The sequence below is a fragment of the Schistocerca nitens genome, chromosome 7 (assembly GCF_023898315.1).
Source record: "Schistocerca nitens isolate TAMUIC-IGC-003100 chromosome 7, iqSchNite1.1, whole genome shotgun sequence".
In the NCBI taxonomy this organism is placed as follows: domain Eukaryota; kingdom Metazoa; phylum Arthropoda; class Insecta; order Orthoptera; family Acrididae; genus Schistocerca; species Schistocerca nitens.
In genome coordinates this window covers 148129710-148144017 of record NC_064620.1, presented here as the reverse complement: position 1 = coordinate 148144017, position 14308 = coordinate 148129710, and the positions used below count along the sequence as shown (strand labels likewise).

At 38.4% G+C, this 14308-nt stretch overlaps 1 protein-coding gene across 3 annotated transcripts in view; it reads left to right on the top strand.

The window, feature by feature from the left end:
• The window catches only part of LOC126195020 (uncharacterized), a 170521-nt gene that overhangs the window by 102937 nt on the left and 53276 nt on the right, over window positions 1–14308 (top strand). For 2 of the 3 annotated variants that reach the window (XM_049933454.1, XM_049933453.1), the window contains exons 13-14: window positions 1474–1629; window positions 5514–6175. In XM_049933454.1, coding sequence (XP_049789411.1) covers window positions 1474–1629; window positions 5514–6175 — 818 coding nt within the window. The remainder of the gene's footprint in view (window positions 1–1473; window positions 1630–5513; window positions 6176–14308) is intronic. The other variant, XM_049933455.1, reaches the window with a different exon arrangement.

Genomic DNA, 14308 nt, shown 5'->3' with positions numbered 1-14308 from the left:
TTTAAATCTTTCCTGACAAAACTAAGCCCACTCAGTGTCATCAAAGAGCTCAAATTTTACTTTTTTCAATGTTTTTCTAGTTTTTAAAGCCTTTTCACCATCTGCAGATAGCAGAAAAACTTAAATATCTTTTTGGTTCTTTTTTTCAGTCTTTAATGGTTGTCACTCCAACACTTGTTTCTGAGGCTAATCCAACACCTGTTTCTGAGGCTAATTTAGTAACTAACTCACTTTTGTCATGTCTTTGCAGAACACGTAGCTTATATTTAGTTGTGTGCACGACATATTTCCTTTTCTGATCGTAGCCATCTTTTAGTCAGAATCCCTTACACTTCCTCATCACAACTTAATGAACTGTGTAAGACCACACTGCAACTTTAAAATTACAAGAAACATGCTAATAAATTTAAGTGCACTGATAGAACAACAACTTAGAGAGTTCAGTAAAGTGAACAGTCCAGCAGTATTGTAGTCTGTAAACGGAGCTTGCATAGGGAGTGTGACTCAGATGGTCACCTGTCGCGACGGGAGTAAGCTCGATCAATAACGCTTGCAGGCTGTTTGGCATGGAGTGCAATGGGTGTTGGTCTAATGAAAGTGAGATAATCAAGGTTGTACTGTATCTCTATAGACCCACTACAGTATCTGAGTGCGTTACAGTGCCTGCTTGTGTGTCAGCCCCAGATTGAATGTGCATTGTAGGTTAATTGCGGTGTCGAGAGTTCCGGCCAGCCTGGATGTGTTTTTCTGGCAGTTTTCCACATCCATCTATGTAAATACAGAGCTGGTTCTCATGTTCTGCCTCAGATACACAATGTGCAAACATTTTACAAAATGTTGTCTTATTTGAGTATGCACTTCTACCAGATGTAGACTGATGGGGTACATGGATTCCCGATTCCCCCTCCCAAGATGGGTAAGGGGGGGGGGGGGGGTTAACATTAAAATGTGTTTTGTAGTGGCAACCCCATCTTAATAATAACCTATGTAAGGGTGTGGTTGGTTCTCCTCATAGTTTTAGACGAGCCATACCAGTCTCGACCAGGCACTGAATGGATAAAGTACACCGGAAATGAAGGAAGGAATTTGTGATGTTGCTTCTCACTCCTTTCTTACATAATGATCTAGAGCAGTTAGTTTGTATTTTTGAACATAATAAAGGCTGTTGTTAAATTGACCTTGCTTAAACTGAGTAGAAAGATGTGCTACCCGGATGAAGTTTTGTAGTAATGAGTTAATTAAATGTAGCAACCTAATTACAAAGATGTAGTGGATAAGTGCAAGTCTGTTTTCATAAAATAAGTGTTTTTCTTCCACATTTCTTTGTTAATACATATACAGTGCCTTAAAAGATTTGCAGGGCAAATGTGTGGGATATTTTTGTCAGTTAATACTATTGTTTTTCCCCTAATTGGAGTGACATATTTCATGTATAGTGTATGTAACAAGAATTGTGATTTTAATCCTTTTCAGTTACTGCTACCGTTTATATTACGAAGGGTCAAATCTGGAAACATGCTTGGTCTGCCACCAAAGAAGGAAATGGTGATATATGTGCCACTTACAAGAACCCAGTTAGATTTGTACCAGTCTACGTTAGATGGTTCCATCATCAAGAAATTTAATAAGGTATTTTTCTGTTAACCTCTAAGTACAGTGTTACCCCCGTACAGTTTTATACTTTTATTGCTCTTTAGCATAAAGCCTTTGAAACTTTCAGGCCCAAGAAGATTGCACTTCATCAGACTATCACAAAAACAACGACAACAAAATAAAGAAAATACTGGGACAGTAAATAGCAGATCATAATCACTCATAAAATTAACTGAGAGAAATGAACCTTGTGTGTGTGTGTGTGTGTGTGTGTGTGTGTGTGTGTGTGTGTGTGTTATGAATTAACATCAGTTTCTTCGTATTAAATCCATCGTTCTCCGAAAAAATTATAGCAAAAAAAACTGCAATTTGGCTGTCACGCTTCACACTGCTATGGCAGATCATTCTGTTGTAATATTGCTAGTGTTGCACTACCAAATCTTGGTCTCCACAAAGTAAAACCTGTTGAACTCAATTAGCAATAAACTGACTGATGTACAGTGAAAGTGTTTTTATTCTAAACTGTTTTGTATATTGTTACTTTGAGCATGTCTTTGAACATGGAATTAATCATTTTATTTGAAATGTTACCAGTAGATCAAAGAAGCATTACTGTCATAATATAGCGCTGTCAGTCATAGAGCCAAAGTTTATGTTATTGGCACCAGAATTTTACAAAGTTCATGTTCAAGTTACCAATTAACATAGGTCTTTAGGAGCCACTTACAGCATTTAATCAGGCAAAGAATAGCTGTATTTTGGTGTCAGAAGACTTAATTGTAATTAACATTAAACAACTGTTGGAAGTATATTGATAGAGAAAGTAATGAGAGATCAGTATAAAAAATGATACAGGGAGTTAAGGTAAACATCATTTTGAAAACTAATGCAAACCGTCCTGGAAATTAAAATAGTTGTGAAACAGCAATTTTCCTATGCACTGAAAAAGACTCTGTTATTGTTAAGGCAGCAGGCTCTTATGCTGGGGAGGGTGCTTCAGATTCCTATCCAGTTCCCTAATTTAGCTTTTTCAGCATGAGACAGATATTGAGACAGTTTCTAAACAAGACAAAGGCCAATTTTTTTAATTTAATTTTTTTTTTTTTTTTTTTTCTCATCCATGTAGAGCAGGGCACTGGTTCTCTCTCTCTTTCTCTTACACACACACACACACACACACACACACACAAAGTCAAGGTGTCTTCACACTATAGACATTCCTTCATCCTGAATTTTTCTTGCTAGCAAGGTCATATCAGGCAGAGTTTTACATTGTTGTAGGGGGACTGATTTTGCACAGGATGAAATGTGGAACCCTTCCATGTAGTTAGTGATATTTCTGTTTACAGTATTGTGAAATTGGATTCCTGATGGTGATTGTGTTCTTAGTATTAAAAATGGAGGGTACTGGTGGCTGGGTCCAGCTCCGAACTGCAGCGCATCTTGCCATTTTCCCCCTTGCCATATCAGTACCCGAGGTGAAAACAAGTGCCACTTGCCCCCTGAACCACTGAGCGATTCTCAGTCATGTCCTTCCGTGGTTTGCAAACTTTGGATGGAGAGATACATGTTGATGCACATGGTACTAGTTAAGTTAATAGTAGTGGGTTTAAAAGTTAATGGTGCCTCTCTTACACACATTGTTTTCATGTCCTTAAGCCGTCTTCACCCGGACTGTGCATGGGGTAGTCTGTCCAAATGTTCAGAGCAATATATAGCCTGTCAAATATTCTGAATGTCCATTTGAATGTAGACCAATGAGATGGAAGAACGACGCATATGAGTATGTCATCTTCCTTCAGCACAGTTACGAGATGCCATATGCACTTTCAGTTGAAGCCCATATGCTTGTACCATTTCTAAGCATGAACAAAGTGAGGATCTGTTAAAAACCTGTTGTTAAGTGTTTGATTTGTTGTAATAAAATGAGAGGAAACATCATATTGATGGGTAAAGAATTTTTGTAACTTGCAAAATATAAAAGTATGCAATTTCAAGGCAACAGCACTTTGAAATTCCATCAGAAATGCACTGTTACAATTAAATGTCAGTTAATAACATATCTAGAAGTAAGTTTTCCAGAGATATAAGGTGCATTCATGATTGGCGTATTATAATGAGTAGAGCTGCAGAATTGTAAGATAACAGGTAATGCATTGCTGGTTCGTTGTGCACTGGGCCCAAATATTTCTTTTCCTATTCCTCGCATTTTGTATTAGCGTCTGATACTTCCTTATTACTTTAATAGAACTATATTCTATAATATTTGATGTTATGTAAATATAAGTGCGCTCTTTCTGAGGAGTGAGTTTGTTCGGTTGGCTTTATCTACCAGACAGCTTGCATTACTTTCAGTAAGATATTTTGCTCTTCCATTTTGTTTTTCACATGTAAAGATTCTGCTTTTAATGGAATTGCCACAAGCCGATGTCCTTATTGACTGGACATGATACTTTTGTTTTTGGCTTGTAATGTAGTCATGGATATTTAATTTTTTATTTTTGTATACTACAGACAGAACAACATGGCCAGCATATGGATAAAGGAGGAAATGTGTTTTTTAATAGAGCGAAAATAGCAATATAATGCCTGTCCATTTCATAAACAGTGTGATGTGCGAGCCAGATACAGTAGGCAACTGCCACTGGAGAGAGCTGTGATCATGTATACCATGTTGAGGCATGCATACTGCATGCACAAGTTGCTTCATTTCTGAGCGCTCAGCAGCACTTTGAACTTGGCACACTCAACTTTGGCATTCAAAAGCATGGTTGGTGTTCAGACGACTCAATGCTGCACTATATTGTCTGTACATGTTTTCTCTTACCACTCAGTTATGTAGATTGCTCACAACTTGATATTCATGCAGGTATCAATGGAAAATGCAAAACTGTAAACTTTGGACATCTTCAGAAAAGGAAAAAGACACACACCCAAGTGCACCTCAAACACACAAGTGTTATCTCCGGCTGCTCCCATCAGAATTCTGGCTTGCTTATGTTAATGTGTGTGTCTTTTTCTTTTCTGAAGGAAGTTTTGGCCTAAAGCTCAGTACATAACAATCTTTTCATTATGCCTATTTGAAACTCAATGTGTCATATTTTTGGTAAGTAGCAGTCTTGTCTTTTTCATAATGTTGTTGATATTCCAACATTAACTTTCAGTTGCTCGATGTAAGCTTCAAATTGTGCTTCATCTGTTGTCACAGAAATCTGGTCATCATACTACACAATTCGCAACTGCCATCACACCAAAGATTGTGACAAGTTTCTTACATATGTGTGAAGTTTGCGTATATGGCTAAGTTTCAATGAGAAATTAGACAGATTTACAATTAATGTGTTATCCAAGAGCTCCACTGTATTCAGTACACACAAAAATGAATACATCTAGTTGAAAAGTCCATTGAATTAGTTGACAAGTGGTGGTGTCACTTAAATTAGGCCATAAAACACAAATGAATATGTAGCTTCTGGGAACAGACTTCAGTCGTACTCTTTCTCTCTGCATTTGGTTTTGGGTGCTACACTTAAAACCAACTCTGGAACTCTCAATTTTTTGATAGACTGAAAAGAATTTGTGGATACAATGTGAAGGAGACATCTCAGTCATATTTGCTTCGCCTCCATTCTTACCTCTCTGTGGAGTTGGCATTCACCTCTAAATTTGTCTAACCAGGAAGTGTCAGTAGAGAAATAAAAACTACCTTTGAACCAAAGCGTGTGTGTTGTCGAATCTTTCCTTAGTTGGTGTATTCTTTGCTCACACTGACAGAACAATTACCCTATATGTGTGTTTAAGATCAACTGCAATAGTGCGATAAACATTTAACATAGTCTGCTGTACAGTGTATGCTGTCTTAGATGTAGCCCTGATTTTCTATTCAAATACTTGTACATGTATTGCTTGATTTATTACAGAAAGAAGAGGAGGAAGTAGAAGATTTGTATGGCCCACGAAAGAAGCGGAGGTGCACATTGAACAAGCATCCATTTTATGACTCGGATACTAGTAATTCAGATGATGATTCTGATCCAGGCATATCAGAGAAACCAAGAGTGCTTTCAAAAACTATGGAGGATAAGTTGATTAATGAGTGCCGTAATTCAACGTGTGAAGTGCTGCTGCATCGTGAGCTCCTCCGATATTCGGCATTAACAGAGGCCCAAAGCAAGAAACGTAAAGAAGACTATGAGGAGAACCCATATAAAGGCTATCCAGAACTGTGGTATGTCGACATAATCAGGAGGATGTCAGCCATCCCTCTTCCTGCTGATCAGTCCTTTGAAGACTTGCCTTTGGAGAATATATTTATGCGCGAACTCTTGTTTTACCGTTCTATTTTAGAATCCACAGACACACATGATAATCAAGCTGATGATAAATTCAGAGGTTATCCAGACAATGTTGTAAATAGTATATTATCACAAATGTCCCAGCACCCTGTACCTGAAGATCTCGTTGAGGAAGGTCTGACAGCATATAGTGACAGCTGTGATGGATACGTAGTTTCAGTGAAACAGCCTCTGAATTCTGTTGCTGCTCCATTATGTAATGTTCCTACTAATGTAACTAAAATCAGGTATGTGGTGAGTGTGTGTGTGTGTAGGTACTTAGGTCACCTTTGCAGCACTCAGTAGTACAGTGAAATTGTCCTCAGTGCATGAGAGCGTGTGTTGTTGAAATCAGAATAGTTGACAAATGTAGCAGCATAACTTTTATGCACAATTTTACTTTATTTAGTAGTTGCTTGCAGAAAAAATGTGTGTAACTGAGAGTATAATTGAACGTAATAGTATTTTCTTCTGATTTTTGTGTAAAATTATGTATGTTGTGTGTGTTCAAATTATGGCAATTTAATGTGTGATATGCATAGATATTTAGTTTTTGAAAATGCATGTTATTAATTTTCCATTGAATTATTTTCGAAACTAGAGACTGAAGGCAAGATTTTTCAGTGGAATCTTTTAATGTACAATGCACAAAAATTTAAGAGTGAGATGCTCACACAAATTTCCTCTTAATACTTCTGAAGAAACAGTTACTCGCACTGGGTGTTTTTATTTAGATTTCTAGCCATAACATTGACTGTTTTAGAAGCAGGTGGAGGGAAAGATTCAATTCCTTTCCCTAGTTGTACCCTCAGGTGCAGCTAACACCTAAAGTCAGGAACCCAAGTTCATAATCGGAGGCCATGAGCGTCTGCGCTGATGGTGACCCAATCACATACTCGCCATGTTCTTCCATCTAGTGACAAAGTGCAACACTACTGTGTCAGCTAAGTTTAAGGATGTCTGTTATGACACACTGTTAATATATTTGTCAGGAAGTGGAAGAATTGAAAAATAAATTCAGAATTATAAACTGTCCTAATAGAAAAAACTGTCTTAATATAAGAACCCATGAACCCCCCCCCATGAACCATGGACCTTGACGTTGGTGGGGAGGCTTGTGTGCCTCAGCAAAACAGGTAGCCTTACTGTAGGTGCAACCACAACAGAAGGGTATCTGTTGAGAGGCAAGACAAATGTGTGGTTCCTGAAGAGGGGCAGCGGTCTTGTCAGTAGTTTCAGGGGCAACAGTCTGGATGATTGACTGATCTGGCCTTGTAACACTAACAAAAACGGCCTTTCTGTGCTGGTACTGCGAACGGCTGAAAGCAAAAGGAAACTACAGCAGTAATTTTTCCCGAGGGCATGCAGCTTTACTGTATGGTTAAATTATGATGGTGTCCTCTTGGGTAAAATATTCCAGAGGTAAAATAGTACCCCATTCGGATCTCCGGACGGGGACTACTCAGGAGGACACCGTTATCAGGAGAAAGAAAACTGGCGTTCTACGGATCGGAGCGTGGAACGTCAGATCCCTTAATCGGGCAGGTAGGTTAGAAAATTTAAAAACTGAAAGTTAGATATAGTGGAAATTAGTGAAGTTCAGTGGCAGGAGGAACAATACTTGTGGTCAGGTGAATACAGCGTTATAAAATAGAAAATCAAATAGGGGTAATGCAGGAGGCCATGTATGGAAGTGAACCGTGGACGATAGTTTGGACAAGAAGAGAATGGAAGCTTTTGAAATGTGGTGCTACAGAAGAATGCTGAAGATTAGATGGGTAGATCACATATCTAATGAGGAGGTATTGAATAGAATTTGGGAGAAGAGAAATTTGTGGCACACCTTGACTAGAAGAAAGGATTGGTTGGTAGGACGTGTTCCGAGGCATCAAGGGATCACCAATTTAGTATTGGAGGGCAGCGTGGAGGGTAAAAATCATAGAGGGAGATCAAGAGATGAATACACTAAGCAGATTCAGAAGGATGTATGTTGCAGTAGGTACTGGGAGATGAAGAAGATTGCACAGGATAGAGTAGCATGGAGCGCTGCATCAAACCAGTCTGTGGACTAAAGACCACAACAACAACAATATAAGAACTAAAAGTGTGAATTGGTAATTGAAAATATTTAGAATGTTACCAAATGTTTATGTGCACACTGCTATTATCATTTATCAAGTCATTTAACAGGCAAAAGAAAATGCACATACAAATTTTAGGCTGTGGCTCAAACAACTGCTGGAAACTTGAGAGAAATGCCTCTAATGTAGGACTCTGTCTCAAAGATTACTTCAGTGTATACCACACTGATAGTTCATTTTCAGTGATCATATATGTTTTAGCTATAGCAAGGCTCTGTTGATAGCTGTTAATGATAATTTAATTAATATTTTGCAGGTTGTTCCTGCAATAGAGCAGTGTAAATAAAACTCGGCATTCCTGTAGCAGCTGGCTGTATAAACTAACACAAGTAGGCTAGGTACCTGCACACAAACTACCAGCTTGAATGGTTAGCAAGGTTCCCTATATTCTTTCATGATAGTCGTAAAAAGTTGAGTCCACACCTTCAGTTGATCAAAATCATCTTTTTTTTAATAGTTTGTGAGAAAAAGATTATTGTACAGCATTTGAACAAAGCTTGTCTTGTACTCGAATAGCACCAGTGGTTTAACCCCTAACGTAAGTTGCGAGTTACCTCATTTTTCAAAATCCCGTGCATACTTGAACACCAGAAGGACAAACTTTAGTGAATGTAAAACCTGGCCGATATCCATTTCAGTGCTGATAGTTGTGTTCGGCCACTAGAGAACATAGTCCTGAACTTGTAGCCTGGGTGCCATGTTTTGGATTAGATGGTTGCCACTAAATGTAGCCTTTATCGTGTGCAGCTCTCAATAGCCGACAACAAAACGCGTGCTTTGAGCCTCTTATCTGTGTTGCTGGTTAGGCAGTGCTTCCAAAAATGGATGGCTATAATGATCCTGAGTTTGGTGTTGAACTTAGCGGCTCGGAAAATAAAAAAGAATGTGATGTTACTTCATTGGAGACTGATGAAAGTGACAACAGTTCATGAAACAACTGTTTGATTAGTGCTCACCAATGGTGAGAGAGAAAAGCACCTACTGTACTCCAGCAAGCTCATCCAAGAATTCCATTCACAGTAACCCTTGCAATTCGTCTAGTTAACAACTGTGTAGGTAACGCCGTGTGTTACATGGATCAGGTCTCATGATGACTCGATAATCCTTGTTATCACAGAAGCAAACAAGTATGCTAAAGTGCGTCGTACTTCTTATTAGAAAGACTCTACCAGCGATGAAATGCAGATTTTTATAGCTGTTGTGCTTCATCACAATCTTTGATGCAGTACAACTACCAAATGTATTGGGTAAAGCAATCGAAGCTTTGCTGCACAGGTATTTCGACAGGTGATGAGGTGGTGTGTGTGTGTTGTGTGTTTGTGTGTGTGTGTGTGTGTGTGTGTGTTTTTCCAATTCCATGTACAATCCCATGAACCATCCACAGCTGGAGCTAAGTAAAATTTGGCCAGTACACCTCAACAAAGAGGTCAAAAGTATGTGCCTGCCACATAGAGATATAATGATCTGAGGATTGATGTTGTATGAAGGGAAACTTGGATGGATACAGTGTTTACCAGCACAAAGGGTGTGGTTTGGCATAAAGGTGTTAATATTATGCTAGTTCCAAAGTGGGTATGTGCGGTCTCATTACATACACGGGATAAAGGAATCAAATTTGATAATATACCTAATGATATGCCACAGTCAACTCAGATTGCAATGACATTGATAAAACAACTTCTGAATAATGATTATTGCCTTGCTGTCTATAACGTCAGTAAGCTCTTTAATTCGATGACTTAATTATTGCTCAGAAAATTGAAATGTATGGAACTGTTTGACTATCTAGAAGAGGCAAGCCTCGATCATTTCATCATAAAAAACTAAAGAAGGGAGGAATTGATGCTTTTCAGGTAGTGAAAAGTGAAAACAGTTCAGTGGAAGGACAAAATAAATGTTTGTTGTGATAACAATTTACAACGCTGAAATTAAAGTTGTAAAAAAACAAGAGGTGAAGTGTTGAAGACAGTAACTGTTGAGGCGTACAGTGACACAATGGATATAGTAGAAGGAGGTAGATCAGCACTCGGCTAAAACTCTGAGCCTTGCAGAAGAGGAAAAAGCATTACAAGAAAATCTTTTTCCACCTCATCAAACTTTCTTTATGGAATGCATATGTCATGTTCAAAAAACAAGGGGGTAAGAAAAATTCTCTGGAGATCTGTATTGCTGTTAACAAGAACATTATTACCAAATGCCAACTAGAGGAGTTCCAACAACATTAAGAGTAGGATAGATGGCTACTCACCATAAATACAACCTGTTGAGTTCCAGACAGGCACAACGAAAAGACTGTTACACATGTAGCTATCAGCCAAAGCCTTTCTCAGCAAAGAAAACACACATTCACACAGAGAGGCACACTCAGCCGCCAGCACCAGCGGCTGTGACCGGAATGTGACTGTCACGTGAATAGCAATCTGGGGTAGGATTTGCTCAATACCTACATGCGTAGCAGTCTCTTCGTTGGCCCTGTCTGTGGCTCAACAGGTCATCTTTAAGGTGAGTGGCAATCTATCTTTTCCTAATATTGTTGTTACTCCATCACAGAGGTTCCATTCTTAGATAGAAGACCTTGGTTTAGAATTAGTAGATAGTCTGCCTTCAAACACCAACCTAGAATGACTGACTGGCCAACACAACTCTGCCCACAGCAAAGAAACATCTGACAACAACCTGTGATGAGTGCAGCCGTGTTTGTGATGCAGATGGGAAAAAGGAGAGAAGAGAGTCAAGGTACTGTTGTGAAGACAGTGATATCACTCTGTGTAGTGTTCTGCTTTAGTGCTTATCACGTAGCTACATTTAAAGGCATTGTGAAATTCGATTTCGTGTATACACAGAAATTAAAAAAGACTTGGTTTCAGCATACTTTAGTCAAAGTCCAGTTCACAAGTGTACTCGGGATTCGATTTATGGTGATCACCAAAAGTATATAGCTCATTTATATGTCCATTCCTACATTAAAGGACACGTTTCAACAATAAAAAGTACTATTTTTGAACATAATTTTTAAAAAATAAAAAAATATGTGAAGTAATTCAAGAACTGATGCAAAGTTATTGCTGAAGCCAACAATGCCTTCTGAAAAGCAAAGCACACACAGGCCAAATGCGAAAAGGAGAAATTAATGGTTTACGTTAATTTGTAGACCATTTTCTATTCTACATTTTTCGCTTACTAACCCTGCCGTCTGTGATATCACAACTTTGTCATCATCCTAATGGCACAGCTGTGAAATTCGCATCTTCATTGCTAGAAATATTTGTTTGTTTCTTCCAAATTTGTTGCAATATCTGAGATTACTGTGGGACCTGAGAACACAGCTGTTTTTATCAGAATACCTATTGTATTTCGATTCTATACTGACCTGAAAACTTTACAGTGTCATCTGACTTGCCCTCTTTTGTTCCCATCATACATCACAGTGAGCATTGACAACATTGTAACATGAAACATACTAGTATGCCAGTGGCTTCTGTTTAGGCTTTTACTGTATCCTGCAGAAATGAATACTATTGTTGAGTATTTGTCCAATTTCAAAGTCGACTCAATTCAGTCTAAAAGTGGGTTCAGGCAAACTACAGTTTTAAACTAGGCAGATGTCCCTAAAGAGCCAAAGTACACGGTGTGCATCCCCATGGTTGGCAACACGACATAATTTGCCATCCGCTTGCTATCCTCTCCCTGCACTCCTCTATTGTCAGCCAAGTTTGTATCACTGTTCCCCTCCAACTCTTCCATAGTGCCTTGCTTGGGCAGCTGTGGAACACAGACTGCAACATCTTCTATGATGCGAGTCATATGTAACAACAGCAAGTAATACATAAACAGAAGATTACAATCGTAATTCTGTCTGATTCTCGAACTTCCACTCATCCTATGATCTGATGTCTGTTGATACTATTATCACCATGACGGGTCTCGCTGATGTTATCCTCACAAAAATTACACTCAGTTTAATATGAAGGATTTCATTTGTTAAACATTTCGTTCTGGATTAATTTTCCATCTTGTTTCATCTGAATGTCACCAACATATTCTAAAGCTGATTAAAAGCTGTACACACAACCTAGCCGTGCCCTTTTGAATTCTTCAAAATAAATGTGCATGTGACTTCAATATCCAAAGCTTCGGCTGTAAATGAAAGACGACTCCTATATACTCTAGTGAACAATGTAAAAACATCATCTTATAATCAGGTAAATATGGTACTTCCAGAGTTTCATTGTGGTACACAGTAATACTCAAGATGTATTGTTATACATGTGATAATGAAAGTTGCATCCTTCTTTAATAAACAGTGTTAGGGTTAAAGTTTATTTTGTCAGCATGACCTTGTCGTTCTCTGATCCCAAAAAAGATCGCCAAGCAGAAGCATGCAGCAAATCATTTAGTCACCACAGGAGAGGTGTAAGAGGGATACGCTTAAAACTCCCTACTTGTGGAGATTCAGAATTTCCATTACACTGTCCAAAAGAAATCTGATTTTGGCATGTGAGCGAATTGTGGAATTGTGTGTATCTCTATAATGTGGGCAGTACGGCTGGATGTAGCATCAGTGCAAAGAAAAAAAAGTAACCAACTCAGGCTTATCTGACTCCTCCTCAGAACTGCCGTGTCAGAAAGGGTCAGGGACTGGTGAATTTGATAGTTAGTATACCCATTCCTGTAACAGAGAAATGATAAAATTGGTCATTGGTATATCCATCTCAGTACGTAGTATTCCCAACACATTAGTTGGTAATAAAACATACGGAACAACTGTAACGGCGTAAATCTCCAACGTTTGAGACTGTCGTGAAAGATAACATCGAAATTAAAACTGCAGAAGTATTCGTTAAATAAAACACATAGTATAACCTCATTGAGGCCTAAGGTCCTGCCCTACATCTGCTTAAGGAACAGCAAAAGTTAAAAACCAGAATTTGATTATCAAAATACAAAGGTTGAATGAGGACGACATGTCACCTGAAGGTGCTGGCCAAAGTGACAGCAAGTTCAGCGAAGTCCCCAGGGTGCCCCTCTAGTATGGGAACACTTGGTCCATCACTGCAGTGAGTAGGGGCAGTGGGTGTTTTCTGCAAAAGTAAAATGCGAGTGCTCTGGCCCCTTTTGACGTCAGTGTGGGTCCCCATTTTGACATCAGTGTTTGCTGTTAAAATATTGTGGATATCTACCATGCTGAGCCATTCATTCTCCCGAGAAGTTTTGTGCATCAGCTTGTTAGTAATCGGACAGCTTCTGTTATATACACACATTTTGTTTTATACATACCTTTTTTTAGTACATTTGTGTCATTGAACAAATTTAAATGATTATGTCCCAATATCCTTGGTGTCAAAATATTCTAAAATTGTGGAACTCATTAGTGATTGTGTATTATATTTTTTTAACAAAGAGCAGTCTTGTGAAACTCTAGACACTCTTCTTGTCCATGACATCAGTAGTAATAATAATAATAATAATAATAATAGGTAATATTGGCCACATGAATGCTGTTTTAGTTGACTTCTCAAAAGGCTTCGGTGCAGTTCTGTGCTGTCATCTGTGATACAATTTTACGGAACATCAGACCAAGATCAGCCTTGGACTCTGAACCTCTTAGCAGATAGAATGAAATGTGTAATCTTAATCAAGTGAAATACTTGATGTAAAAATGATTTCAAGAGTGCAACAGGGGATTGTTACAGTGTTGTTACTCATTACAATATATATAAATGAATTGCTGGATAACATGGGGAGCCGATGAAACTATTTACTCGTTATGCTCCAGTTTATAGAGAAATCCAGTACGAGAAAATTACAGATATATGCAGGAAGTCCTTTGGAGAATCAACACCATGGGCTGTGACTGACAGTTAACTCTCGACATATGGAAATTTAAGGTATTGATCATAAATACGTGGGAAGACAATATTGTTTGATTATGGTATTCGAGATCCATCACTAGAAACAGTAAAACCTGCTAAATATCTGAGTTACTGCCTGATACGCTAGACTGAGATTTGTTGGAAGAATCTTAAGGAAATGTAATGTGTTCATGAAGGAAGTATCTTGCAAACTTTCATTCAAAAGGTTATTGAGAATTACTCGTCAGTATGTGAGCCTTGCCAGGTAGGACTAGCGTAAAAAGTGGGAGAACGATGCATTTCATTAAGAGTTCATGTAGTATGCACAATAGGATCATTACACTGCACTGGCATATGTTACAAGAGAGGTGGTGTGCATCATACGGAG